Source organism: Narcine bancroftii, chromosome 2, assembly GCF_036971445.1.
Source record: "Narcine bancroftii isolate sNarBan1 chromosome 2, sNarBan1.hap1, whole genome shotgun sequence".
Taxonomy (NCBI): domain Eukaryota; kingdom Metazoa; phylum Chordata; class Chondrichthyes; order Torpediniformes; family Narcinidae; genus Narcine; species Narcine bancroftii.
Genome location: NC_091470.1, coordinates 51324304 through 51351687, shown reverse-complemented (window position 1 = coordinate 51351687; position 27384 = coordinate 51324304). Strand labels below are relative to the sequence as shown.

Here is a 27384-nt window from a genome sequence, read left to right as displayed (position 1 = left end):
CTTGCACTTAACTGTTTTCAAACTTTGTTTAAGGTATTCTGAATTTGTGAGAAAATCAAGCTCCTTCAACAATAACACAAACACAGAATAGATGCAAGTTTTATCTATTTTTGGTGTTCTGTTTCAGAACGGATTCTTTATCTATTCTGTTCCTGAAAATTGTTGCACAAAATGAGGCATTTAAAAAGAATAAACCTAATTTAATTTTGAATTAAAATTAATTTAAAAGACTAATCCATCAAACAATTACATGCAAAAGAAGAAAAACAGTTTGCATTTCTAAAATGCTTTTAATATGATGAATTGCTTAAGATAACAGTAACATTTGTAATGGAACTTTCTTGTAAATGATCATTTGCGATGTACTTCTCTAAGTATTAGAGGCAAACATACATAGGAGGAAAAAGACACAATGCTTACAGAATGCAAGGTATGTAGCATTTTATACACATGATGAAATTGTTTTCATATCATATTTGCATCTGTCACAAGTAGAGTTAATATTAGAAAAAGATACAACCCATATTATCTTTGGACATGTGAAAACGATGCACCACTTCGAAATGGATTAATGAATGTTGGGCACATATTGAAGATGCATTCACCAGTTTAAGAATCTTGTCCCATTGATCTTCCAATAAGGATCTTGCAAGTACCAATTCCCAAGCCTCTTTAATCTTAACATGAATTACTGGACTTAATTCAATAATCGATCATATATAATTCCAATTAATCCTTTCAATTAAAGGATTGAATTAAAAATATTATTAACTAGATCAGGTGGATCAGGTGGATATACAAATGGAAAGTCCAGTAATGTAGTATTTAAGAAATTACTAATCTGTAAATATCTAAAAAAATGATAATTGGTAAGTTATATTTACTTGCAAGCTGTTCAAAAGACATTAAACAACCTTCCTTAAATAAATTTGCAAAAGAAGTAATACCTTTATTTTCCAATATAAAGATCGATCAATTATTGATGATCAAAAAATTATTATGAGAGATAGCACTAGATAAAACAAAGTTTTTAATTAAAAAAAATCCTACACTGGAACCAGATTTGCAATATATGTTTGAGTATTGTATTGCATTAGATATATCCTTATTGATCTTGGAAAAGCTAAATGTAAATAAAGAGGCCACTGAATACTGCTGTATAGATTTCAATTCTATATTTGCCCATAATGGTCAATCCAATTCTTTTTAGAATAAAAAATCCAAAAAGTTAGATAACGAATATTAACAGCCCAGTAATAAAATCTAAATAGATATTGCTACATTTGACACATATGTTTTGGTCTTATCCATCATTCAAAATCTATTGGAAAATTTTTTTCTAATATATTTTCAACTGTATTTCAGAATTGAAGCTATAACCCTATCCTTCTTTTTCTTTCTTTGGCTTGGCTTCGCGGACGAGGATTTATGGAGGGGTAATGTCCATGTCAGCTGCAGGCTCGTTTGTGGCTGACAAGTCCGATGCGGGACAGGCAGACACGGTTGCAGCGGTTGCAAGGGAAAATTGGTTGCTTGGGGTTGGGTGTTGGGTTTTTCCTCCTTTGCCTTTTGTCAGTGAGGTGGGCTCTGCGGTCTTCTTCAAAGGAGGTTGCTGCCCGCCGAACTGAGAGGCGCCAAGATGCATGGTTTGAGGTGATATCAGCCCACTGGCGGTGGTCAATGTGGCAGGCACCAAAAGATTTCTTTAGGCAGTCCTTGTACCTCTTCTTTGGTGCACCTCTGTCTCGGTGGCCAGTGGAGAGCTCGCCATATAACACAATCTTGGGAAGGCGATGGTCCTCCATTCTGGAGACGGGACCTACACAGCGCAGTTGGATCTTCAGCAGCGTGGATTCGATGCTGTCGGCCTCTGCCATCTCGAGTACTTCGATGTTGGAGATGAAGTCGCTCCAATGAATGTTGAAGATGGAGCGGAGACAACGCTGGTGGAAGCGTTCTAGGAGCCGTAGGTGATGCCAGTAGAGGACCCATGATTCAGAGTCGAACAGGAGTGTGGGTATGACAACGGCTCTGTATACGCTAATCTTTGTGAGGTTTTTCAGTTGGTTGTTTTTCCAGACTCTTTTGTGTAGTCTTCCAAAGGCGCTATTTGCCTTGGCGAGTCTGTTGTCTATATCGTTGTCGATCCTTGCATCCGATGAAATGGTGCAGCCGAGATAGGTAAACTGGTTGACCGTTTTGAGTTCTGTGTGCCCGATGGAGATGTTGGGGGGCTGGTAGTCATGGTGGGGAGCTGGCTGATGGAGGACCTCAGTTTTCTTCAGGCTGACTTCCAGGCCAAACATTTTGGCAATAACTGTACCTGCACAACACGTTGTGGCCTTCTCTACATTGTTGGCTAGAAAAGCCATCTTATTCAAATGGAAGGACTTTAGACCTCCAACAATGTTCTCTCATATTATGACCTATTTAAGATCAGAAAAAATTAGATATGTATTTATCGGTGAAATTTGAAGACACATGCCAACCTTTTATGTCTTATTTCATTTAATGTAAATGTTTTAATGCTATTAGATGTATTCACTCTTCCAGATGAGATACAAAGCCTTTTCATAGTCAGCCTCCACATGGAGTCTGTCTAAAAAGTCAAATGAAAAGATATTTCTTACCTTTTCATCCAGGTCCATAAAAGCCTGCTCAAATGTCCCCATTCAGCCTGGAGGCATGGCTACTGGTCTCATGATGCCATACATACATGACGAGCAATGGGTGACTTCATTACCATAATCTCCCACACAACTCTACATTTCCCAGAATGGTTCCAGCTGCATGGTGGATTATGGGTAGAGTAGACGGCCATTGTTCTGCCACATATTGAGTCCATTGTGCTGAAGTGGCCCGGTGAGGTGCTGGAGGCCTGAGCTTGCCATGTCCACACCCTGACAGCCCCTGCCGCCCTAACGGCCCCCGCTGACCATCCCTGCCTTGAGGGGGTCATGGAGGGAGAGGGGTGAGTGAGATGGTTTGCAGGCTGACGACCCCTAGCCAGCTGCTTATAGCGGCATTACATTCATGTTAAGCAGCGGAGTGCAGCGCTCCGCCGCTGACTCTTCCCGAGAGGGATTGCAGTTGGCGCCTTGGAGCTGGCCAGGGCGCATTCATGGAGGTAAGTCTCCCGACATAAGGACAGAAAATTTCCACCTTTACACTCAGGCATCTTACTTTTGTTTTTTGATTCCCGGTATGAATCAAAAGCAATAAAATATATGTAATCCTCTGGATAAGCTGCTCAGATTTATTTTTGGTTAGATTTTTTTTAAAAGATTAATTTAGGTGTTTTTTTAAAATATATAATATTTTTGATGTACTTTCTGTCTTCACCCAGTGCAGTGGAGGGTGGAACCGAGTTTACACTGTTTGAATTTTTATCTTGAGATATATATATACATATTTTCAGCTTCATTCCATTTTCTTCATTGTACAGTATTTATTATAAATACCAATAAAAAAAGATTGAAAAAGAAATTGCATTCATTACAGTGACATGTTCATGGTGGAAACAATCAGTGTTCTATCATGGTGCCCAGTATTCCAATCTCATGCACTTATTTAAGGTAGAGAATAGGTTGCTATGCAGCTCAAAATGGTTGTGTATATCATCCAACTATTCAAATCAATAAGCCAGCAAGCTCTCTCCATCACCTCAAAAGCAGTTCTTAGACTGAAATGTTTTAAATTAACTTTCAGCTTATTCGTAAATACCTAGAACAGTGAGAAGGGTTCATACAACTGTATAAAGAGCACATTTTTTACTGAGTTTAGGATTAAAATGAAAAGGAACATCAATTAGCACAAAGCAAGATCCACATTATAATACTGTTGTGATGTTCATTCAGGAGCCTGATGGCTGTGGGGAAGAAACTGTCTTTAGGCCTGTTATTGTGTGCCTTCACATTCTTGAGCTTTCTACCCAATGGGATGAAGGAGAAAACAGTATATCTGAGATGCAGTGAGTCTTTCAATTTGTTGCCTCCTTTTCCTGTGCAGTGAAATATATTTAGTTATGTAGTCATGGGTATAGAGGGAGTACAGTAGGGAGCTGAGTACACATTCTTAATAATAGCAAGAGATTGCTCTGATTTAGTTCAAAGTGGGTGAGAAAGATGCTATATAAATGCAATTGTTTACATTAGGTACAAGTTTATTATCATCTGACTGTACACATACAACCAGATGAAACAGTGTTTCTATGGACCATAGTACATACACACAATATGCAGCACATAATAATTTGTATAAGTAAACAGAATTTAAAATAAAGATATATATAAATATATTAGGATGAATTACTTGGTTATAGGATACTGCTCATTAATCTCACAGCTTGTGCGTAAAAGCTCATTCTTAGCCAGGCAGTCCTGATTTTGCTGCTCCTGTCCTTCCTTCTTGATGGTATTGGGTCAAAGACACTGTGTGCTCAATGGAAATAGTCTTCTTTGAGACATATGTCATTAATTGAGGAAAGGGAGACCCCAGAGATCTTCTTGGCTGTTTTGATATCCTCTATATAAACTTCTGGTCCAATACTTTGTACCTGTACCACGCAAGAATGCAGTCAGGACAATCTCAATTGTGTTCCTGTATTATGCTGTCAAGATGTGGGCCAGAAGCCTTGGCCCCCTCAATCCACTTAGGAAGTGTAGCCGCTGCTGTGCCTTCCTGACTAATGACATGTTGTCGGTCCAGGATAGGTCATCCTTTATATGCACACCATGGAAATTGCTCTCCACTCTCTCCATGATGGAACCATTGATGAGTAATGAAGATTGGTCAATCTTCATTGTCCTGAAGACCACAATCATCTCCTTTGTCTTGTCCACACTGAGACTCAGGTTGTTCTTGCACCATTTCACGGACCTCCTAACCTTTCTCTGTAAGCCAACCCATCATTGTGGCTGATGAGGCCAATGACTCTTGTATCATCTGCAAACTTAATTCTGTTTGAATTGAATCTGGCAGTGCAGTCATGAACAGTAGCGGACTAAGCACATAGCCTTGAGATGCGACAGGCTTGAGTTATAGGTTGAGATTTTGCTGTCAACCTGGACTGACTGTGGTCTTTCAGTCAAGAGCTCCAGGATTCAGTTACAGAGAGGGATGATGAGTCCCAGCAAAGACAGCTTATCCACCAGCCTCTGGGCTCAAGTCAACGAACAACAGCCTGGTATATCACTTTATTCTCTAGGTGAGTCAGGATAAAGTCGAGGGTCAAGGTTATAGCATCATTTGTGGTCCAGAGAGAGCTCTCTCTTGCGGTGACTGGTGGGGGAAGGAGGGAGAGAACAGGGGGAGCGGGATCATTGCAGGCTTGCAGCACTGCCTGAACTCCCTGCACTGCAGAAACTCCCTCCACCCAGGAAACCGCTCCCTGATGAACAAGGGATTTTGTTGCTTATCGCGATATATTAAAACTTTTAAAAACAGTTGGGGAACAATAAAATTCAAGGGCTTTTGGTAAATTATAATGATATATTTATTTTATTTGTTGTATGCTATTGTAAGTTCAATTAGATATAATGGAATTACTATTGGATAACTATTCAAGAGTGAAAGGGAAAAATGGTGGAAGAGTACTAAAATTGAATTGTACAATGCTTAATGAGGTTTGAATTTTGTTTTAAGATGGTGGTTTATGTGACTAATATGATGATAGATGTGAAGTTAGTTGATATTTGGTGAAGGTTTATCTCTATAGAGAAAGTTTTTTTTCATCTTTTTTTTCATGCTACAATTTTTTTTAAGAATTGATTATTGTTTAAGAATTTTTGATAGATAATGTTACTAACTTTACTAATTTTTTATATTAAGTTTGAGTTAAATGTATGTTTCATCTTAACTCTGTTTGTTAAATATATGCATTTAAGTTTGATTTAAATATGTTTTTTAAGTCTGATATTTTAGTATTAATTACTTTTCTTTTTGTTAGTATTTTAATCGGTTATGTTTTTGTTTTTTTTTGTAAGTGGGTTTTTTTTCACATATATTATTAACTTTATTAATTCTTCACTCTTTATTTTGGGGGGGAAAGGGGGGGTTGGACTAATTTGAGTTCGGTTATTAATGTGTAATAATTATTGGGGAGGGTATAGTTTATTTAGATTACTGATACTGTATTGTAATTTTATTATTTTATTTTTAATTTTTTTTAATGTAATCCTGTATGTTATTCATGTTATAAAATCTTAAATAAAGTTTTAAAAAAAAAGATATTATGGAATTACAATGACAGTCATTGGAGACTTTCTGGTAACCATGGTGCAGTTTGTGGTTTTTTTTAAAGTGAGGTAGATGGAGCAATTTCTGGAGAACTAGGCATTGTGGGTAATGTGGATGCCATCATCCTCTTGTGGAACTGCAGAGACCAAAAGCTTGTTAAATGTCCTCCACAACAACAGGGGAAAAAAAGAGCCTGTTCAAAATTATTGTTGCGGGGATCCAGTGGTAGTGATTATTTGAGAGAAGCATCTGTCAATGACCAGGAGCCACCTGCAGAGAGCGGGGCAGCAGCTGCCACCTTTAGAGAGCAGGGCCAGGTCATTAAGGACCAGGACCACAGCACGAAATCAGCCCAAAACTGGCATCCAGCCATGTATCTCCACAAGGAGGGGAAAGGGAGAGGCAAACTCCCCCATATGCATGGGTGGGGGGGGAGGGGGTGGGGGGGGAAGCAGGGAGAACTAGCATAAGCAACATTTCTGTCAGTGAATTTTTGTTGGTGAATTTTCCAGGTCTGCAACAGTGAATAGGACGACATCGATTTTGTACATTGCATGCAGGACCTACATCACAGTCGACATCGACCCACATCCAGGTTACAAAATTGCCGCAACTTAGGTATTTAGTGTAAACGTCCTTCCTGTGTGAACAACCACTCTGGAAGATGTGTGAAAATTGTCGACAGGAAATTATCGTAGCAGCAGTATAAAAACCATAATAGGTTGAAGCCTACAATCTTCATTTAATGAATTCCTGATCAAAGCCAGACCTTTAAGTAGATGAATGAACAAATGATCTTGTCTCCTGATGGGATTTTTTTTAAAAATCAACGCTAAGTCAGCCTCACTGAGCAATAAAAAATTCCTAATAGGCCAATGCTGGCAAAATGAGTTTCCAGTCATGGTGAAAACATGTAGACACAAGTCAAAAATTGGATTATGTATTTAAGGGACAAGTGTTTCTTTCTGCCACCACTTCCATGAAAGGAGAGTAAATCTGTCACCCCAGTAAATTTTACAATTTTGACTTGGCTTTAGTGAGATGAAAAGCAGAGGCCCCTGCCTCCCAACTGAAATGAGATAGAAGAAAAAAATCAATTAGAGCAAACGCTTTCAAGATTTAACTACAAGAAAGAATTTGATCACCTTCAAAATGATACCAAGATTAAGATGTTAGGTAACCAACTCATGGGGAGATCATGAAAGCTTTGTTTGAAAGGAAAGAGTAAGCTTTAAATGGACTGTCCAGTACTTTGGTTCTGGAGAACTGAAAGGGTTCTTCTGTACAATGCCATCTGGGGAATAAACAAGAGATGGAAGAGGCAGAGTTTCAGGAGGTCTGGGACAAGTCCCACATTGAGCATATTCTGGAAATTGAATGAGAATTTTTAAATTTAGGCTCTTTTGGATTGATGGTGACAAAGAAATTGTCAATAGAAGCCTGAAGCAGTTCTGCTTTTTTTAAAAACTTAACCAGAATGTAACAATGAAATACAATGGTTTTAAAAAAAAACTTTTATGGGTGCAGAAAAAAGAAAAATAAGTGTTTAATGAAATTCTCAAAAAAAACCCAATGACATTAAACAATTTTGTAACTGAACTTGTCTGCAAAGCAGACCAATGCTCCAAATATGTTTATTCTTAAAGGACTGTGACGTTACAAAGAATGCCGATTTTATCCAAACTCTCTTCCAGTAAAAATTGTTAGGAACTCATTTTATTTCAATAAAAAATGTAAATCTATAATTAAGAACCTGTTTGTCAAAAGTTCTCGCTCTAAAATATACAATTTCATTAGCAAATTGTTATATAATATGTAATAAATATGTCAAAGTAGCATTCTCCCGCGTGTTCTTTTAAAGATTAAAGCTACCTGCAATGTTGTACTTTGACTACTTAAAAATTTAGTCCAATTAAATACAATCATTTTCTTGACACTGACAAAAGAAAATGAAGGGTGATGTCAATTAAAATCTTGAACAAAATAATTATCCTCAAGGAATTTCAATGCACCTGAAAGCAATTACATTTGACTGCACATGGAAGATCAATTCTTTTAAGGGGAAAAAAATATGGAGACGTGGTGCTTGAAAATAATGTCAGATTTTTGCAGATCAAAACTGAACAATTTTCCTAAAAGTGCACGAAATGATCAGTGAAAAGTGACGTATTGTGGCCACCTCCAGCATCAGTATTGGATTCCATCACAAATCGGTGACTTCATGGCCCAGCATTTCCTACACATTACCATTAACCTCAGGCCAAGTGATTAACCCTGCTTATATAAAGAATGCATGCCGGAATAGAACCAGATAACCTTAAAAATCAGACCAACTGGATCACTTGCAGGCTGAAGTAGAATGCAATAAATGTAGTTAAGCAATCTCACTACCAATGGTATTCAGATTTATCATGCGTACCAAAGTACAGTGGAAAACTCAAAAACTGGAGAAGTCAATGCTAATGCTATCTGGATGGAGAGTACCCAGACTGAATATTAGGTATTGTTCCTCCAATTGGTGGGTACAGTAATGGTTACAATACCACTATCTATCCCACAAATGGAAAGTTGCCTTCAGTATACCACAATAACAATTCCAATCTGGCTGACTATAACCCAGATGACCCACAATAATCATCAAAGCAATGAAAGGTGGTGTCATCAATGCTATCAAGTTTCATTTACTTGCACCAGAAACCTAATTTTCTTTAATCAGAAACACTGGGCTGTAGATGTTTCCAGATTCTTGAAATGAAGGGAATCTGACTTCTTTTAATAATGTTACAGAGTTCTGTGTTGTGTATTGGCCTATGTGTTGTGTGGTTTTACGTTAAAAAGAGACAGTTTGTCTTACAGAGCCAAGATGAAGGTGGACTGCTGAGAGAGTGGGAGACAGACTGAGCATGTGCAGAAAAATGATCTAAAAATTTCTGGACTTGTCGATAAACCACCACTGGGGGTGCTGTGGAGTGGAAGGAGGCCCAGAGCATGAGTCATGGTCTAGGGACAGTTTAAAATGTTGGGATTTCAAAAAGGTTGAACATTCCAAAGGCAGCCAGAAGGATCCGGACCAAGCCAGTTGTTCTTCTCTCTGCAAGCAACACAAGACAACTTTGAATTTTGTGCTTGCTCTCTCTCTCTCTCTCTCTCTCTCTCTCTCTCTCTCTCTCTCTCTCTCTCTCTCTCTCTCTCTCTCTCTCTCTCTCTCTATCACTCAAAGATCTTTTGGATTCAGTTTATCAAAGAAAATGAATTTTGTTTATGATCTTTGCTTTGGTTGAGATCGAAGTTTTGTGAGTCTTGTGTGTTTTGTGTTTGTTTTGTATCTAAGTTTTTCTGTGGGCTGGTTGGAAATATAACTGTTATAGAAATTTGCAAAGTAACCAGTGGGCATTGTTATAAAAGGGGAGATTTTGAATTAAAGATTGAAGGTGAATTTTTGTTAATAAAGTAATTGTTCATCTTTACCCCTGATATGCCTTCTTTGTGGTTGCTGGTTTGATCTTGTAACATAATTTGGGGGCATCGTCCGGGATCAAACCAATTTGAAAGCTTTAGGGACGATTGACTTGAGCTTAGTTATCAGTCGTCTGAGTTTGACTCAACCTCCAGCATGAAGTTAAAAATAAACGGTGAGTATATAAATCACCAGCTGATTGAGGAGATTAAAAATTGTGTTCCTGACGATATTCAAGCGTACTTGGCTAAATTCACAGAGGAATATGCTTTAACCCACAAGCTTAAGTGGACACCAGGGAAAACCTTTCAAAGGAATACTGCTGATAATCCAAGTAGAGTAGAAAGAAAATCTAGAAGTGAGGTTAAAGGAAGACAGGAAGAGAAATGGGTGAAGGAAAAAATTTTGAGTGTTATTTGCCACTATTGCAAAAAGTCAGGGCACATGATAGCAAATTGTCCTGTACTGAAAAGAAAGAAAGAGCCCACCTCACTGACAAAAGGCAAAGGAGGAAAAACCCAACACCCAACCCCAACCAATTTTCCCCTGCAACCACTGCAACCGTGTCTGCCTGTCCCGCATCGGACTTGTCAGCCACAAACGAGCCTGCAGCTGACGTGGACATTTACCCCCTCCATAAATCTTCGTCCGCGAAGCCAAGCCAAAGAAAGAAGAAAGAAAAGAAAGAGCAGAAAAATGAATATTGACCAGTTCATAGCTAACCCTTCAGTGGGTAATTTAAAAATGGCTAAAAAGTCAGAACTGATGGTTATAGTTGGCAAATTAAAACTTCTTACAGTAAGAACTGGGATGAAAAAAAAGGAAATTGTCTGAAAGATTGTTAAGCTCGATGTAGGAAAGGGGATATTTGAAGAAGCTGCATTAGAACAGTTTCCAAAGGAGAAAACCTCAGAGGAAGTAAAGTTGGCTTTGAGAAAACTAAAGTTAGAGGAAAAAAGAGAGCCAGAAAGGAAAGCCGAATGGGAAGCAGTAAAGCAGGCAGAAATGGAGGAGAGAGAGAACGAATGGAAACATGAGCTAGAACTAGCTAAATTAAAGCTGACCATAACCAAGGAGAGGGAGAAGCCCAAAACCCACGTGCTGGTCAGGAGGAGAGGTTTCTGGTCAGTAGAGAAGTGAGGTTAGTTCCTCTATTTGAGGAAGCTGAAATATACCAGTATTTTCAGCATTTTGAGAAAGTAGCTGTAAATTTAAAATGGCCACCAGACCAGTGGTTAATCCTGCTACAAAGAGTTCTTAAAGAGAAAGCCCAACAGGTGTACTCATGTCTCACTGTACAACAAGCAGCTGATTATGAATTTGTAAAGCAGGCTATACTCCAATCTTATGAACTAGTTCCAGAGGCTTATAGACAAAATTTCAGGAGTTTAAAAAAAGCAGCAACCCAATCTTACCTGGATTTTGCTTATAGGAAGGTTGTGTGTTTTGATCGGTGGTGTGCCGCATGAAAGTAGAAAATAGCTTTGATTTATTGAGGGAAATCATTCTGATTGAGGAGATTAAAAATTGTGTTCCTGACGATATTCAAGTGTACTTGGCTAAATTCACAGAGGAATATGCTTTAACCCACAAGCTTAAGTGGACACCAGGGAAAACCTTTCAAAGGAATACTGCTGATAATCCAAGTAGAGTAGAAAGAAAATCTAGAAGTGAGGTTAAAGGAAGACAGGAAGAGAAATGGGTGAAGGAAAAAATTTTGAGTGTTATTTGCCACTATTGTAAAAAGTCAGGGCAAATGATAGCAAATTGTCCTGTACTGAAAAGAAAGAAAGAGAAAGGGTTGGTACCAACTGCCTGTGTTCAGAGTGAGAAAGTTTGGGATATTTTTAAATCACTCATGACTGAAGGTTTCACTTCGGTTAAAGAAGGATCCAATCAAATGCCAGTTAAAATCCTGCGGGATACTGGAGCAGCCCAATCGCTTGTATTAAGCAACGTTTTGAATTTTGGAGAGGAGACCAATACTGGAGATGTGAATTTAATTAAAGGAATTGGTGGTGAAGCAGAGCCTATACCTTTGCATAGAATAGTGATGAAATCAGACTTAGTTAATGGCCTGGTCAAGTCTGCCAGTGGATGGAGTTTCTCTTTTGTTAGGGAATGATTTAGCAGAGGGTAAAGTCATACCTGCGGTGAAACTCACAAGTAAGCCATTAGTTTATGAGTCTGAAAAGGATTTGGAAATCTACCCTGCGTCTGCCATTACTAGAGCCATGTCTAGAAAAAAGGTAGAAGTAGAGAAAGTCTGTGATAATCCTGTAGTGGAGGCAAGCATTGAGGACAAACCTAAAGATTCAGCTTTGCTGTTGTCAAGAGAAGAATTACTAACTAGACAAAAGCATGATCCTGATCTTGCTGGGATAAGAGATAAGATTCTGTCTAACCAGGAAATTGAAACTGTGCCAGGAGGTTACTTTGTTCAAGATGGAATATTGATGAGAAAGTGGAGACCACAAGTGATACCTGCCAGTGAAAACTGGGTGGTAGTAAGGCAAATTGTAATTCCCAAAACTTACAGAAATGAAATATTAAAGTTGGCTCATAGTACACCTTTAGGAGGTCATCTTGGAGTGAAGAAGACAGTAGAAAAGATAAGGAAGCAGTTTTATTGGCCGAAATTAAAAGATGTTGTGAACTTTTGTAGAACCTGTTACACTTGTCAACTGGTGAGCAAGCCTAATCAAGGACCACCAGTGGCACCTTTACAATCCATCCCTGCTTTTGGGGATCCCTTCTCAAAAGTGATAGTGGATTGTTTTGGCTAGTGCCAAAAACCAAAGCAAGAAATGAATATTTGTTAACACTCATGTGCACAGCTTCAAGGTTTCCAGAGGCTATTCCCCTGAGAAACATTAAAGCAAAGATGATTGTGAAGGCTATGCTAAAGTTTTTCCAGACTGTTTGGCCTACCAAGGGAAATTCAATTGGACCAAGGGAGAAATTTTATGTCTGGAATATTTCAACAGGTGGTGTATGAATTGGGAGCCCATCAAATTGTGACGTCTGCCTATCATCCTGAAAGTCAAGGGGCCTTGGAAAGGTTGCATTTAACTGTGAAAAATATGATGAGGGCTTTTGCGAGGAAAATAAGAAGGATTGGGATGAAGGAATCCATTTGTTATTGTTTGCTGTTAGAGAGGCAACTCAGGAGTCTCTTGGCTTTAGTCTATTTGAGTTGGTGTTTTGTCATGAAGTCAGGGGTCCATTACTATTGTTGAAGGAACAGTGGATACATAATGATATACAATCAAATCTGTTGGATTATGTTTCCAAATTAAAAACAGATTACATCAGGCTTGCGAGATGGCAAGGAAAAATTTAAAGACTGCTCAGGGAAAAATGAAAATTCGGTATGATCAAAAAGCAAAAATTAGGGACATTAAACCTGGTGATAAAGTATTGGTTTTGTTTCCAATGCAGTCAAACCCTTTGAGAACTCAGTTTTCAGGTCCATATAAGGTGAAATCAAAAATTAACCAGGTCGCCTGATCATCAAAGAAAGACACAGGTCTGACACGTGAACATTCTTAAACCTTATTTTGAGAAAATGACTGAGGAGGAGACTAGGATTCCAACCAAGGTGCTAGTTATGAGGAAAGTATGGAGGAGATAAATTTTGTGAAAGGTCATGGAGCACATAAAGTGATAAGCACCAGGCTGGAAAATTCTATAGTTTTGCAAAACTTAGACACCAAGTTAATGCATTTGACTAAATCAGAAAGGGAAGAAGTGAAAACATTACTTATGAAATTTAAGGATATTTCCCCAGATGTTCCAAGAAGAACTACTGTGCCTTGTCATGGTGTGGATGTCAGTGATGCTAAGCCTATTAAGCAGCATCCTTACCGAGTTAATCAGGAAAAGAGCAGATTGTTGGATCAAAAGGTGGATTATATGCTTAAAAATGACATCATCTGAAAATCAAGTTCAAATTGGAGTTCACCCTGTGTTCTGGTGCCTAAGCCAGATGAATCAATTAGGTTTTGTACAGATTATCGAAAGGTAAACATGGTGACAAAGACTGATTTGTTCCCTATTCCCAGAATAGATGATTGTATAGATAAGGAGGGGAAGGCTAAGTTTCTTACAACGATTGATCTCTTAAAAGGATACTGGTATGTTCCTTTGACAGAGAAAGGCAGGGAGATTTCTGCATTTGTTACACCTTCGGGATTGTATGAGTATAATGTTTTGCCTTTTGGGATGAAAAATGCACCTGGCACATTTCAGAGAATGATTAATGCAGTAATTCAGGGTTTAGAGCACACAGGAACCTATATCGATCATTTAGTAATTAGTATGGATACATGGGAAGAACACATGCTTGAATTAGAGCAGTTATTTCAGAGACTGGTAGAAGCACACCTCACAGTGAATTTCCACAAGAATGAGTTTGGACATGCTACTGTAATTTATCTGGGTTATGTGGTAGGACAGGAACAGGTGGCACCGGTTGGAGCGAAAGTATTGGCTATCACTGCGTTTCCTATCCCCGATAATAAGAAAACTCTTCGGAGATTTCTAGGTATGATTGGCTACTATCGTAGATTTTGTAAAAACTTTGCAGAAATTGCACTCCCATTAACGAAACTACTTGGAAAGAAAGAAAAATTTATCTGGTCAGATGCAAGCCAGGAAGTGTTTCTGAAGTTAAAGGCCATCTTATGCCATCAGCCTGTACTTTTGTCCCCTAACTTTGAAAAGCCATTCATTTTAGCCATGGACACCAGTGACAAAGCAGTTGGTGCTGTACTGTTGCAGAAGAAGGATGGTGATAGAGTAGAACATCCTATTTTGTACTTCTCAAAAAAGTTTAAACGACCATCATCGAAATTATTCAACCATTGAGAAGGAGTTATTAGCGCTTATTTTAGCGTTGCAACATTTTGATGTGTATATTTGTACTGCTAAAAAACCATTAATAATATATACTGATCATAATTCATTCATTTTTCTGTCTAAAATGAAAAATAAGAAGACGGTTATGAATTGGAGCTTACTATTACAAGAGTATGATTTAATTATTACACACATAAAGGGGACAGATAATGTAATAGCAGATTGTTTGTCAAGATGTTAATCTGGGTAGATATGAATCTAATCACATACTTATTGTAAAAAAAATGGTTTATTTTATTTATGTAATACTTCCATTAATTATTAAAAAATTGTTCTTGTGGACCAAATTATTTTTAGCATGGGAAGTGTTAGAGAGTTCTGTGTTGTGTATTGGTCTATGTGTTGTGCGGTTTTATGTTAAAAAGTGACAGTTTGCCTTAGAGAGCGAAGGTGAAAGTGGACTGCTGAGAGAGTGGGAGACAGACTGAGCATGTGCAGAAAAATGATCTCAAAATTTCTGAATTTGGACGATAAACCACCACTGGTGGTGCTGTGGAGTGGAAGGCGGCCCAGATCATGAGTCATGGTCTGGAGGACAGTTTAGAACGTTGGGATTTCAAAAAGGATGAACATTCCAAAGGCAGCCAGAAGGATCCGGACCAAGCCAGTTGGTTTCTCTCTCTGCAAGCAACACAAGACAACTTTGAATTTTGTGCGCTCTCTCTCTCTCTCTCTCTCTCTCTCAAATATCTTTTGGCTTCAGTTTACCAAAGAAACTGAATTTTGTTTATTATCTTTGCTTCGGTTGAGATCGAAGTTTTGTGAGTCTTGTGTCTTTTGTGTCTAAGTTTTTCAGAGGGCTGGTTGGAAATATAACTTAGACTTTAATTACATATGTTATATTTAGGCTGGGGAATTTATTAGTTTTACACTGTTATAGAAATTTGCATCGTAACCAGTGGGTTATAAAATGGAGGATTTTGAATTAAAGTTTGAAGGTAAATTTTTGTTAAGTAATTGCTCATTTTTACCCGTGTGATATGCCTTCTTTGTGGTTGCTGGTTTGATCTTGTAACAATAACAGCATAGAATGTCACCAATGCAGCATCAAAAAACTGAAGTCAATGGCCATCAACATAAAAACAGTCTCATAATTGGAGCCATATTCACATGAACAAATATTAGTAACAGTTAATCACCACAACCACAGGACATTGCTCCAGAGTTCCTTGGTCACTAACCAAGGTCCAACTGTCTTCAGCTGATTTGATCAATAATCTTCCTTCCATCACACGGTCAAAAATTGAGACATTTGTGCTAATTAGGCAACTCCTCAACATATAAATCAGTCCATGCCTGCATGCAGCAAATCATGGACAACAATCAAGAATATGCCGATAAATGATGTTTCAGTTGCACCATAAATCCAATGCATCCAATGGTATTCTCACTGCCAAAACTCCTATCATCAAGTCTAAGGTGCACACTGAAGATAAACTCAAGAAGACTTTAGTGATTCATCAAATGACATTCCAAAAGCCTTTCAGCCTCCACAAAGTACAATGGCATACACTCAACTTCCCTGCTTCAATGCATCTCCAACAATTCTTATGAAGTTAGACACATCCTGAACAAAATGGCACATCAGCATACAATCAAACCACCTAAACATTCATTCTTCCCTTCACCGGTGCTTTACTTTGAGTGTCTGGTAATGACAAGGGCAGCACAATTATTTGCCCAGGAAACCCCTCTACCCCTCCCAAACTTCAACTTTTACCACCAGGAAGAATAAGGTGCCCAAGGGAAAAGTGTTCTTATCCACCTGCAAGTTCCAATTCAAGTCAAGCACCGTCCTGAAACTACATTTTCATCTCTTCCTCATGATCTTGTTGAAGTCCTGACCCCCCTGATCCAGTATCCAGTAATACACGACCAGAAGGACTGCAGCAGTTCAAGAGGAAAACTCAACACATTTTCAGAGCATGGCTAATAAATGTTTGCCTTACCAGGGATGCCCACATTTGTGAATGTGTCATTCACAAAGCACATCCCATTTACTTTTATGGTAGAAAATTTGACAAACAAGCACAAAATGATCAATGTCCGAATTTGGATTGTTTTGTCAATTTCACTAAAACATTAGATTAATTCAGATCAATCTTAAAGTATTGGGGAACTTATGTGTAAAGTGCATGTCACAAGTGCTGTGAAATCAGCCTTAGAAAATAACCTCAATGCACTTTGGCTTCACTGTCACCATAGCTGAAATTTACAGCATTTTTGCATCCTTTTCCATTTAATTTACAATACAAATATAGCGATCTAGTTGCTGCGCTGCCAACTCTAAATTTGAAATAATTTAACAAGAATCTATAGATGCATGTTCAGAGTGCAATAGTGTCACTGCAGGCTATGATTTGCCCCAAACTGTTTTCAGAGCAGTATTTGAAACAATTGCAGAAAACTTTTAGCACTTGAATCTTTTCAACCCATTGTGTCTGTGTTAGTCAAAAAAAAAGAACTGTCCAATCTAATCTTGCAAGTCATGGCTCTTCAAAAGCACATCCTAGTACATTTTAAATATGGTGAAGGCTTCTGCCTCCATCACCCTCTGATGGAATGAGTTCTAGGCCGCATCCATTCCCTGGGTGAGAGTTTTTCTCATCTCCCCTCAAATCCTTCTACCAATTGCTTGCTTTCCTAAGCAAAATGGGCTTTTCCTCTCCATCCTCTCTGGGCCAATCATAAATTGTACACCATTTAAGAAAATAGCTGCAGCCTATCTCATCTAAAAATATTCCAGTGCCAAGAACATCTCTATAAATATTTGCTGCATCCTCTCCAGTGCATTTACACCTTTAACATTACATTAAATATAATTAGTTGTTTGTCAGCTACATAAAGCAGAGCATGTTTAAATGTTTAAAAGCAATGCATTTTGTTTATAATGATCTACTGAATCACATAAAGGGTAACACAAGATTTTGACTCTATCTGCAAAATCAAATGCAGGATTAAGATTAAATACCCTTGAATTTAAACCCATAAGAGGAGTGGTGTTATTTCAGCATTTATAAGAAAAAAAGGAACAGCAGTGGGCTATTTAGCCCTCAAGTTCATCCTGAATTAGTAATCTAACCCCCCCAGAATTCTTCCTTACTCTGCATTTCTGGTTTAAAATAAACATGACCTCTCCTCAGTTGCTACTTGTTGCAAATTTCTACACTTTGAATACGTGAAATTGCTCCTAACTTTACAACAGAAAGACATGCAAGTAATTTTTAGCCTATGCCCACCAGCCTTAAAACTCCCCAGACAGCTGAAATTGGTTCACTCAATTTACCATTTTAGTTCTCTTTACTATCAAACGTTTTTGAAATTATCTTTTAACTTTCTAAATTCCAGAAATACATCCTGCAGCCTCCTTATAATTTAACTCTTGAAATACAGCTATAATTCTGTATCTGTGTTTGCATTGCTCTTGGGGACTAAATATTCTATAGATGTGGAATCCAGACCTGGTCACACATTTTCCAGGATTGGTCTAATCAGGGTTTTGCTAAATTCTTGCATTACTTCCATCTGACTGTATTTCAGCTCTTTTGACAGCATTCAGTTCATTTTTTTTTGATAATTTTTTGTAGCTGCCCTTGACATTTTAATAAATTCTGTACCTGGAGCAAGTCTCTTCGAGTGATTCTGGCTGTTTAGATTTTAGAAAACGTGCTGTTCTATCCTCTTCAAACCTTGAACTGAAGCCACACAATCAATTCACTCAATCTAAAGATATATCTTTATAATTTGATGACATTGCCTGGAACAGTTTCAATATCACCTTGATATCATTAGAAAATTGCCTGCAAGGCTTTCTATCCAATCAAGTCAGTCATTTACAAACAGACAATTTGCAACATTGCACAATCATTATGGGATTCCATTAGATGTGCCCTGCCAATAATTGTATCTACCCTTTATCTTAACTCTATCTCACTAGCACTCAGACAATTTTCTAGCCAGGTTAATAATTTGTCTTCAATTCCATGAGCTTTAATTCTAGCAAAAACTCTTCAGTGCCAAACTTAATACATGTACTTGAATGAGCATCTTCCAAGACCAAAAGGTTTTTACAATTTGTTCAAATACTGTTATTCCCAGCAAAAGAAAGCTTGGATTATAAAATGTGTTTATTTTAAAATCAATTAAAAAAAACATTTATTTTCAAAATATCCTTGTTAATACCTTGATCTGCTTCAAAAGATGGTAGAGGTCTTCCACTTCATCACCTTCACATTCTGTGTAGTTTCTTCCTATTGCTACAGAGCTTCCTTTTATAGTATGTCGATACAGTGGAAGGCCAATAGCTTCTGAATACAGATCTATGGCTTCGTGTCCCACTGTCTGATACATGTAACTGTCAAGCTCATCTGCAGGAATAAACATTCAATACAATATTTACTTAAGAAGAACTTGTTAAATTAATTTTACCATATCTTTTATATAAAATCAATACAGAATATTTTGACATTTACTTATCTTAAAATTTTGTATGAAAATAAATCTCCTTTATAAAACAGCGAATGTGGGTTTCAAGTAATTAAATAGTCCACTGCATAAAGCTAATATCAGTAATGGTATCAGTGTCCACCTCCATCAGTATTAGAACACAAGAGCTGCACAGCATAGAAACAAGTCTTTCAGCTCCATGTCCATGCTGGCCATCATATCAAACTAAACTCTGCTGCTTACATGTGATAGCCATTGTTTCATTCCCTTCATCATCATGTATCTAGCAGCCTCTTAAATACTACTGTTGTAGCTACTTCAACCACTCTCTTATCTAAACAATTTGTCCCTCACATTTCCCCTAAATGTTCTCCCTTTCACCTTAAACGCATGTCCACCAGTGTGTGATGCATTAACCCCGGGGATAAGATTCTGACTCTTGGCCAAATAATGTCTCTTATGATGATTTTATAAACCTCCATCAGGTTGACCTCAACCTCCTACACTCCAGAGAAAACAATCCAAGTTTGTCCAAGTTCTCCCCATAACTCATGTCCTCTAAACCTGGCAAAATCTGAGTGAACCTCTTCTGTACCCTTTCCAAAACCATCAGATATTTCCTGTAAATGGGAAACCAGAATCTCAAGACAAATTTCCAAGAGCAGACTAACTAGACTTTTAGCAAGTCACAACATTAGTACTCAGTGCCCTGCCCAATGAAGGCAAGCACGTCATATGGGCTTCTTTAGAAAGTATTCTGAAGTGTCACCAAAAACTCAATACTTTGGCTTTAAGAGCAAGTCAAAGGCTAATCATCTAAGAGATAACTGAATTCAAGCAACATCTTAGTAAAATCTTGATTACATTAAATTACAAGAAGACATAAAGTAAGGCTGTATTTTCCAGAGTAAGAGTAGAATATACTTTTGAAATAGTTCCAGACTGATATTTAACATGAATTCCTTGAGCTTTGTTTTGAGTTCCACTATCCCTCTTCAGTAGCAAACTCAACATATATACTATCTGAAATAATAATTAAAAGTAGATTGTTTTAGTATTTGTCAAAGCAAATACTGTGCTTAAAATTCAATGCAAGAAAATAAATGCGATAGAATACCATCCTCTTGCCAAGACAGGTGACACTGACAGAACCTACCAAGCTTGCATTTTCTACCATCAAGGACAAGAGCTTCAGATGCAAGGAAACACCACCACCACCTGTAGCAACCTCTCTAGGCTACACACTGTTCTGGCTTTGTTCATTCATCGTCACTGGGTCTAAATCCTAGAACTCCCTCAAGAGGAATGGGGAAATACCAGAACTATAGCAGCTCAAGAAAATGGCTCATCACTACATACTCAAGAGCATTAAGGAATGGCCAATAAATTCTAGCATCCCAACAATGAAGTGTTCTTTGTTTTTTTTCCCCAGATTTTCAGGTCTTGAATTCCTTTCTTACTTTTTAACAACCTGCATCTCTTCTCAAGCTTAACCCAAGTCCTCTGTGGTCCCACAAGAATCTAACCCTCTGTATTTCCCCACTTTCAACAACATCGTGGGAAAACACATCCTGTTTCACATGCACTCACATCACCCAGTTTAATCTGCCTCCACATACCTTTTTCATTCTACTGACTCTAATACATCACACTGTATGTCCGATCTAACATATTTCATGTATTGATGGCAGGGGAATTCCAGGCTGTGACAGTATTTGGAGGTTGGTGATAGCAACATCTGCAAACACCAATGATACACCCTAAATTATATATTTCCCATTACAACAGTGTTCACTTGAGTCCTTTTCCCACTGGCACCTTGTGCCAAGAATTAACTGCAACAGGGTCCAGTGGGAAAAAAAAACTGTCAGCATTTCATGTCAGGGATTGACCACCTTGACCCCTACTCATATCCCCCGGTGTCAATTGATGCAGGCATGCTGATAAAACCAGTGGAAAAGGGACAGCAAAAAGTCACCGGTTTCCAGTTGAAGCTAGAACTCTCCAATCCCCAGCAATAAGTTGAGTTCCAGTTAAGGGTGGCCCAGTGGAAATGGCACAAAGGACTTCCTATCCCGGGACACTGCACAGCCAATTAACTGGGATGCCAGTGGAAAAGGGGCTTTGGAGATGAAGTCCTTCAATGGCCACATAATTAAGCATGATCAACAAAGGAACCAGTTTATTTACTTGAAGAACAGTGCTGTTACATTGCAGACCAGTAGCAATAAAAATTCACCAAAAGACATATATTGATTTTCTTTTAAAAACAATATATTAATAACTACTAATAATATAACAACTTAGCTAAACTTATGTGTGTGTGAGAGAGAGAGAGAGAGAGACGTTACCCAAACCATTACACCTTAGGCACAATTCTGGAAAGTTACCCCAAACTTCAGTCTTAGAGGTCCATAGTTGAAACTCAGAGGTGGAAGAGACTGAGTGACTGGACTACTGAAAACTGATGAATCCTTGTCAAGTTGCTTGCTGAGAAATATCCTTTCAGATGAGCAATTGTCACAACTCCCCTTTTCCTTACGTACGGGAAACGAAACAAATTACATCCATGATGCTTCCAAAATCCAGGCCCGGGTCAGTTGAAATGACCATCAGAATGGTCACAATTCAATGCAGTAATTCTCCTGCTTCCTTTATCCAGATACAGGTCAATCAAAGTGACCTTCCCTTTGGACATGGTGGTTCAATAATTCCCCTGGCAGGGAGAATCACCAAATTGTCCATTTCACACAAAGTCACTCCACCTCTGTGTTTTTCAGATGGCAGGTGGTCACTAATCAAAAATCCTGTTTCTTTAAGTGTCCCACTCATATGTCTCTCTTTAAGAGTCCCACTTACATGTCTCTCTTTAAGCCCTCTGGATAAACAACCATTGTTCTTTGGCTTCCTTCAGAGCCTCAACATTGTTTATAATTTGTACAACTGTGAATGTTTGCACCCTGTATTAACCTTTAAAGTGACAATCACACTAAATGAAACGTGCACATGAAATTATAGCAATAATGATAACCCTGTAAAGTGAGATGAATATAGCTTACCTTTATGTTTGGCAGGTCTTAAATTAGCTAAAGCCACAACTTCATGTCCAGCTGCAACACATTGCATCATATTGTAACAGCTGTCCTTTCCACCACTGCAAATTAAAATGAGAAACAATTCAATTTCATCAAACCTACACTTGATACTTAACACTAAGTTACTCTTTCACCATCATTGCCATGTATTCCAATACGTTAAAGCAGTTTGTCTTATTAACAAAAATATTTAGAATTTTGCTTCAATTCCATGTTCAACTTTTATGAATCATAAACACACAACAAAAACAATTTGTGTTTATATAGTTCCATTAAACCAGATATTTTAAAAAAAGGTTTTTAAGACAGTTTTACAATGTTTTGGAAAAGTGTAATCAAATTTTAAAAATCAACACCATCAGAGATGGGAGATACACAGAGATGTTACTTGATTGAGTCAAAGTGATGGGTTTAAACTAGATTCAAATATAGACTTTAAAACTTTAATCGAGACCATTGAAAACCTAGCCAAATGAAATAGAAGTGAAAAATTGTAAGTGTAATGTTTTCAAAGAATTGCAAAGGTGGATAAAGTTGGAGATAGAAAGCGACAGAGGCAATAAAGGAGCTGAAGTGCAGAATAATATTTTTACATTTTAAAGGGTTACTTGGGTGATTAGCTAACACAGTGGACTTGCACATATGTAAAAGAATTCTAGTAGAATGTTGTGTGCTTAAATGCATGAAAAACTTTGTTTGAGAGACTGGCCAGGAAAGTATCAGAAACATTTAACTGAAGGTGAAACGAGCATTGTTACAGAGATCTGCAGCAGACTGGTTCAAGAACATTTTAGAAGTAGGTGGCCAGAGTAAGGCAAAAATTGTAAAGGATATGGAAGTACATTATCTTTGTGACAGAGAAGTGACAGATTAGGTACTTAAATCAGGATCAAATGGAGCATTGTGACTATCAGAAACTTAGTTCAAAATTAGACTGTGACTGGATTGGCAGTTGCTGCATTCGCCAAATCCAGACTTCCTTTTGTGTGACTGGAGCACTCTTAAACTCAGTGGGAAATAGAAATGTGCGACCTGACAACACAGGACCCATATCTACCATGATGTTATTAAATGCCAATATATAATAGGAATAGATCCACGGTGGACAAGGACCAGGGATTGAAATATTGGAAGGGACTGGGATGAAGGGAAAGTGAGAAGGGAGAAAAAGTGCTGAGAGCCTGGCATGTTGGCCAAATACTGAAAGACAGAAAATTCGAGAGAGAGAAGTACTTCAGCTTGAATGTGGTTGAGTTTGTTCTTTTTAACCAAGTTGAAATCAACATATTTGAAAGGGAGGAGCAGTGACTGCATGGTTTCACTTATAACATCAATCAATGTAAGAAATTAGGAGGGAGGTTGGATGAAGGCAGTCCAAGATGCTTTGACAGAAGAGGAGAAATAGGCTGGTTGAGGGCTTGAGGAAGCAGAAATAGGTATGAAAAATGTTATTAATTCTCAAGGCAACATCTTTGATTTCCTTGAACTAAATATAGATGTATAGTGGAGACTAAGCAGTGCAGGGCTCAAATGCTAGTGTGGCATTCCACGATAATCCTGAAATTGGGGTACTTATCCCTGTAAGAGTTCCTTCTGTGAACTAGCTAGTTCCACAATGCAAGAATAAAAGGCCACCACACTACTGCTGCCACGGGGCTTTAATTTACCTGACTAATGCAATTACTCTCATTTTGATCAGAGGAATGAAGGAGACAAGTTTTTCAATTTTACTGAATTTGCAAAATCTTGTATTCAGCCCCCTGAGTACTTGGATAACTCTCCCTGCTCTCAGTATTCCTGAACTCTCTCCTTTCCCCTAATCCCAATCTCTCCTGCCTCTCTTGACCTATTTATTTCCTCTCCTCCCTTCGGGTTCCTGTTTATGTCTTGATATGACCTTTTCTTATACCCTCTCTTGCTCTCCAAGGCGGTTTACCAATCCCATTTACTGTCTCTTCCTTTTCGCTTGTCAGCAAGTTATTCTTCCCCCCCCCCCCCCCAAATATCCTTTCTTTCCTCAAGCACAATCTTCCAAGCCCATTTCTCTCTGACTTTTGCTTAGCTTTTTCAATATCTCGTCCTGCCCGTCCTGGTCTACTCCTCTCTCTCTCTCTCTCTGTCCTGCCTGACTACTCCCTTGCATTCATTCCAGCTCAATTCCCCTTTCTCACCCCCCCCCCCCCCGCCATATTCTCTATTCACTCCTTTACCACTCACTTCCTCCTCGCAATTGGTATCGATAACCCAACTCCCTCCCCGTTTATTTTTTTTATTTTCACATTCCTCCCAACCCTCAACTTTCCCTCCCTTCTCTCTCTCTCCCCGTCAGCGAAGCCGCTGAGGACCTTGCACCGAGGACCCCGGTCTTGCTGCCTTCGGAGCGCCTGAACCCAATGTCCACTGAGGACCCTGGTCTTGCTGCCTTCGGAGCGCCTGAACCGAATGTCGTGCCCAGTCCCGTCATCTCGCCTTTCGACTGTCTTTACCGGCGGATAAAGGTAGACCCGGAGTAAGAGGTGGCCTGCTACCCTGAGTGCTTGTGCCAGTTTGCGTTAACGCAATTGACGAGCGTGGCGGCCGAGCATGCAATGCAGAGGCCGGCCCTCCCGCACGAAAAGCAGGTGGCCGACCGCTGGGCAGCTCCTCCTGTCTGTCACCAGGAAAACTATTGGGCTTTAAAAGTCTCTGCAGCACATTCTTATTTTAAAATGCGGTCACATTTGAGCATGTGCCTTACATTAGGAATCAAGTCCTGCATTGCTCTGTTAAACCCAGCCACTCGTGCATGTGCAAGCCTCTCGCTAGCGGCGTAATTAAAAGTCCAAGGCACTTTACCCTCAAAGTCACTCTGGGTGTAAAGTGCAAGGGAAGGAGGGTTTTCCTGAAATACAGTTCCTTTGAATGACAAACTGCTGGAGATAGATGGAGTGAAACGCGGAAGTCTGTAGACTGGTAGTTGTCGGACTCTGGCTTTACCTTACTCTTAATTTAGTCTATGTGTAGTCTGAGTCCAGCGCGTTCTTTGAATGAAGTGATAGGAGAAGGTATTCGGTTCAACAGTCAATTTATTACACAGCACAAGAATAAAACTTAACAGAGCTCTGGGTCACTCATTAGTTCATAGGTCACCTGCACAGTGAGCTACTCCCCAAGACTGACCCCTATTGTCCAGTTGGTTCAGTTTATATAGGTCAACCTTATCATACAGAACAAAATTTGGCTTCCTTTGCTAGATTTCATTATCATACAGAACAAAAGTTGTCTTCCTTTGCTAGATCTTTTTGCATAAGGGTTATCACAAGTCATCTCCTGTTTTGCAGATATCTGGGGTGTAGCACTCCCATCTTAATCCTCCAGGCCAGACTATCCTGTTGTGTTGATCAGAAATTAATTCATCCCCAGATATTTCTAATCACCATTCTGTTCTTGTCTGGCCAATTTCTGCTGTTCTCTTTAACACCTCCTCCTGCCTTAATCTTCCTCCTAGACTGGTTTTCCATTCCCTTTGTTTCTTGCAGGCCATTCTTTGTTCTGATCTGGCCTGTGTCTCCTGTGCTACTCACCACCTCCTTTAGTTTGAGCATTCCTCCTAAATCGTTTTATGCATTTCCTCTCCCTGTATTTTGGAGAGACAATTTTGTTCAGCCAACTTTGCTCCATGCTGTGATTGCCACTTAATCACATTCCTTTTTCCTTGAACCATGCAGTAAATATACACTTATTAATTAATCATTTATTTCATACTGTTTTAACCCCTAGATTCCAACAGTCCCCCTTTTGGTCTCAGGAAACTGAGACCAACCACCAGTTAACTTATGGGACCAAGACCTCAGGAGTTTTTGCAAGGACTGGCATCTCTGACCCCTTGTTAAACTTAACCTCACAAACTTGGCCATTATGAACACACTTCAGTCCAGTGGGGGCCCCAACACAGTGTTCAGGAACGTTAGTCCAATCAGCAAAGTACTGTTCTTTTTCGTTTTGCGACCCCCAGGCCGAGTGCACACACTTTGTACAGTGGTTTTCTACTCCAGCCCCTTCAAGGGCTCGGAATACCAGTACCCATAGTCCCCACATAGTATTCATCCCAGCTCCTTTCATTGTTTTGATGCCAATAAATTGATTATGCCGTCAACCACTGATACACAGTCACTGTAGTCCAATAGTCTCTTTAAAAAGGGACGTTAAGTGTTCTTAGTCCGTGGTTGCTTCACAGGTTCTCAGTCACCTCCGTTCGAATCTGTTCCCGTGTCCGTGTCGGTGGGTCCGTTGCTGCACACTGACTCCAATGATACCACGTCTCGCCTTTTCCTTGTAGTCGAACCGCGTGGGACGTCCTCTCCACCACTCTGTAGGGTCCTGTCCACCTGGGCTCCGACCACTTTCTTTTGATGACCTTTAGCAGAACCCACTCCGCGACTGAAGGTATCGGTGTTTCCCCTTCTCTGTTGGGACTTGTGACCTGTTGTGAAAAATCTGACACCAGAGCCGTTAGTTTTTCATAATAAAGCTTGCATCCCATTGAGCTTACCTCATTCTTTGTAGTCTGAATTCCGGCTCCCGGTCCTGGAAAATGGTGCCCTGTTTGTAGTTCATATGGAGTAAATCCTGTCACAGAACTTACCGAACTCCTTATTGACATTAATGCCAGGGGCAACGCATCCACCCAATTTAGTTTGGTCCGTGCCTGTACTTTCCCGATCTTACTTTTTATTGTTTGGTTCATCCTCTCCACTTTCCCTTGGGATTGCGGATGGTACACCGTTCCAAAGGCATGTTTCAATCCCAACATTGCTTCTACCTCCTGTAGATCATTATTCTTAAAATGACTTCCATTATCAGACCTGATTTTTCTAGGAAATCCGTGTCTCGGAATATACTGGTTGATCAGGAATTTACATACCGTCCTTGCATCTTCTCTTTTGGCAGGGATTGCCTCCGGCCACCCTATGAACATATCTACTGCTACTAAGAGGTATCGATAGCCACTTACCCTCTCAATCATGTCCGTATAATCAAGTACGATTTCCTGCCCTGGTAACTTAGGTAGCGGGAACTGACCTTCATGTGGCTTTACAGTCGCCTTTACATTGAAAGCTATACATACATCACACTCTCTAATATGGTTCTCCACCATCGCCGGCAGGAAGGGGTGCCACCAATGTATCAAGTACCTTATCATCTGCTTCTTTCCACAGTGTGTTAGCCCATGCGCCTCCTCGAGGAGGG

General features: G+C 39.1%; 1 protein-coding gene across 10 annotated transcripts in view; it reads right to left on the bottom strand.

Annotated features, from left to right (window-relative positions):
* The window catches only part of dph6 (diphthamine biosynthesis 6), a 307319-nt gene extending 282593 nt beyond the window's left edge, over positions 1 to 24726 (bottom strand). For 4 of the 10 annotated variants that reach the window (XR_011351225.1, XM_069916655.1, XM_069916654.1 and 1 more), the window contains exons 1-3: positions 23823 to 24489; positions 22120 to 22214; positions 18797 to 18981 (exon numbers count right to left, since the gene is read on the bottom strand). Coding sequence is in view for 9 of the 10 variants with exons in the window: in XM_069916655.1 (XP_069772756.1) it covers positions 18797 to 18981; positions 22120 to 22214; positions 23823 to 23845 (303 nt within the window). In the remaining variant the exon portion in view is untranslated. Of the gene's footprint in view, positions 1 to 18796; positions 18982 to 22119; positions 22215 to 23822; positions 24491 to 24641 lie in introns of those variants that run through there. The other 6 variants (XM_069916653.1, XM_069916661.1, XM_069916664.1 and 3 more) reach the window with 4 other exon arrangements.
* Positions 24727 to 27384: the final 2658 nt, after the last annotated feature.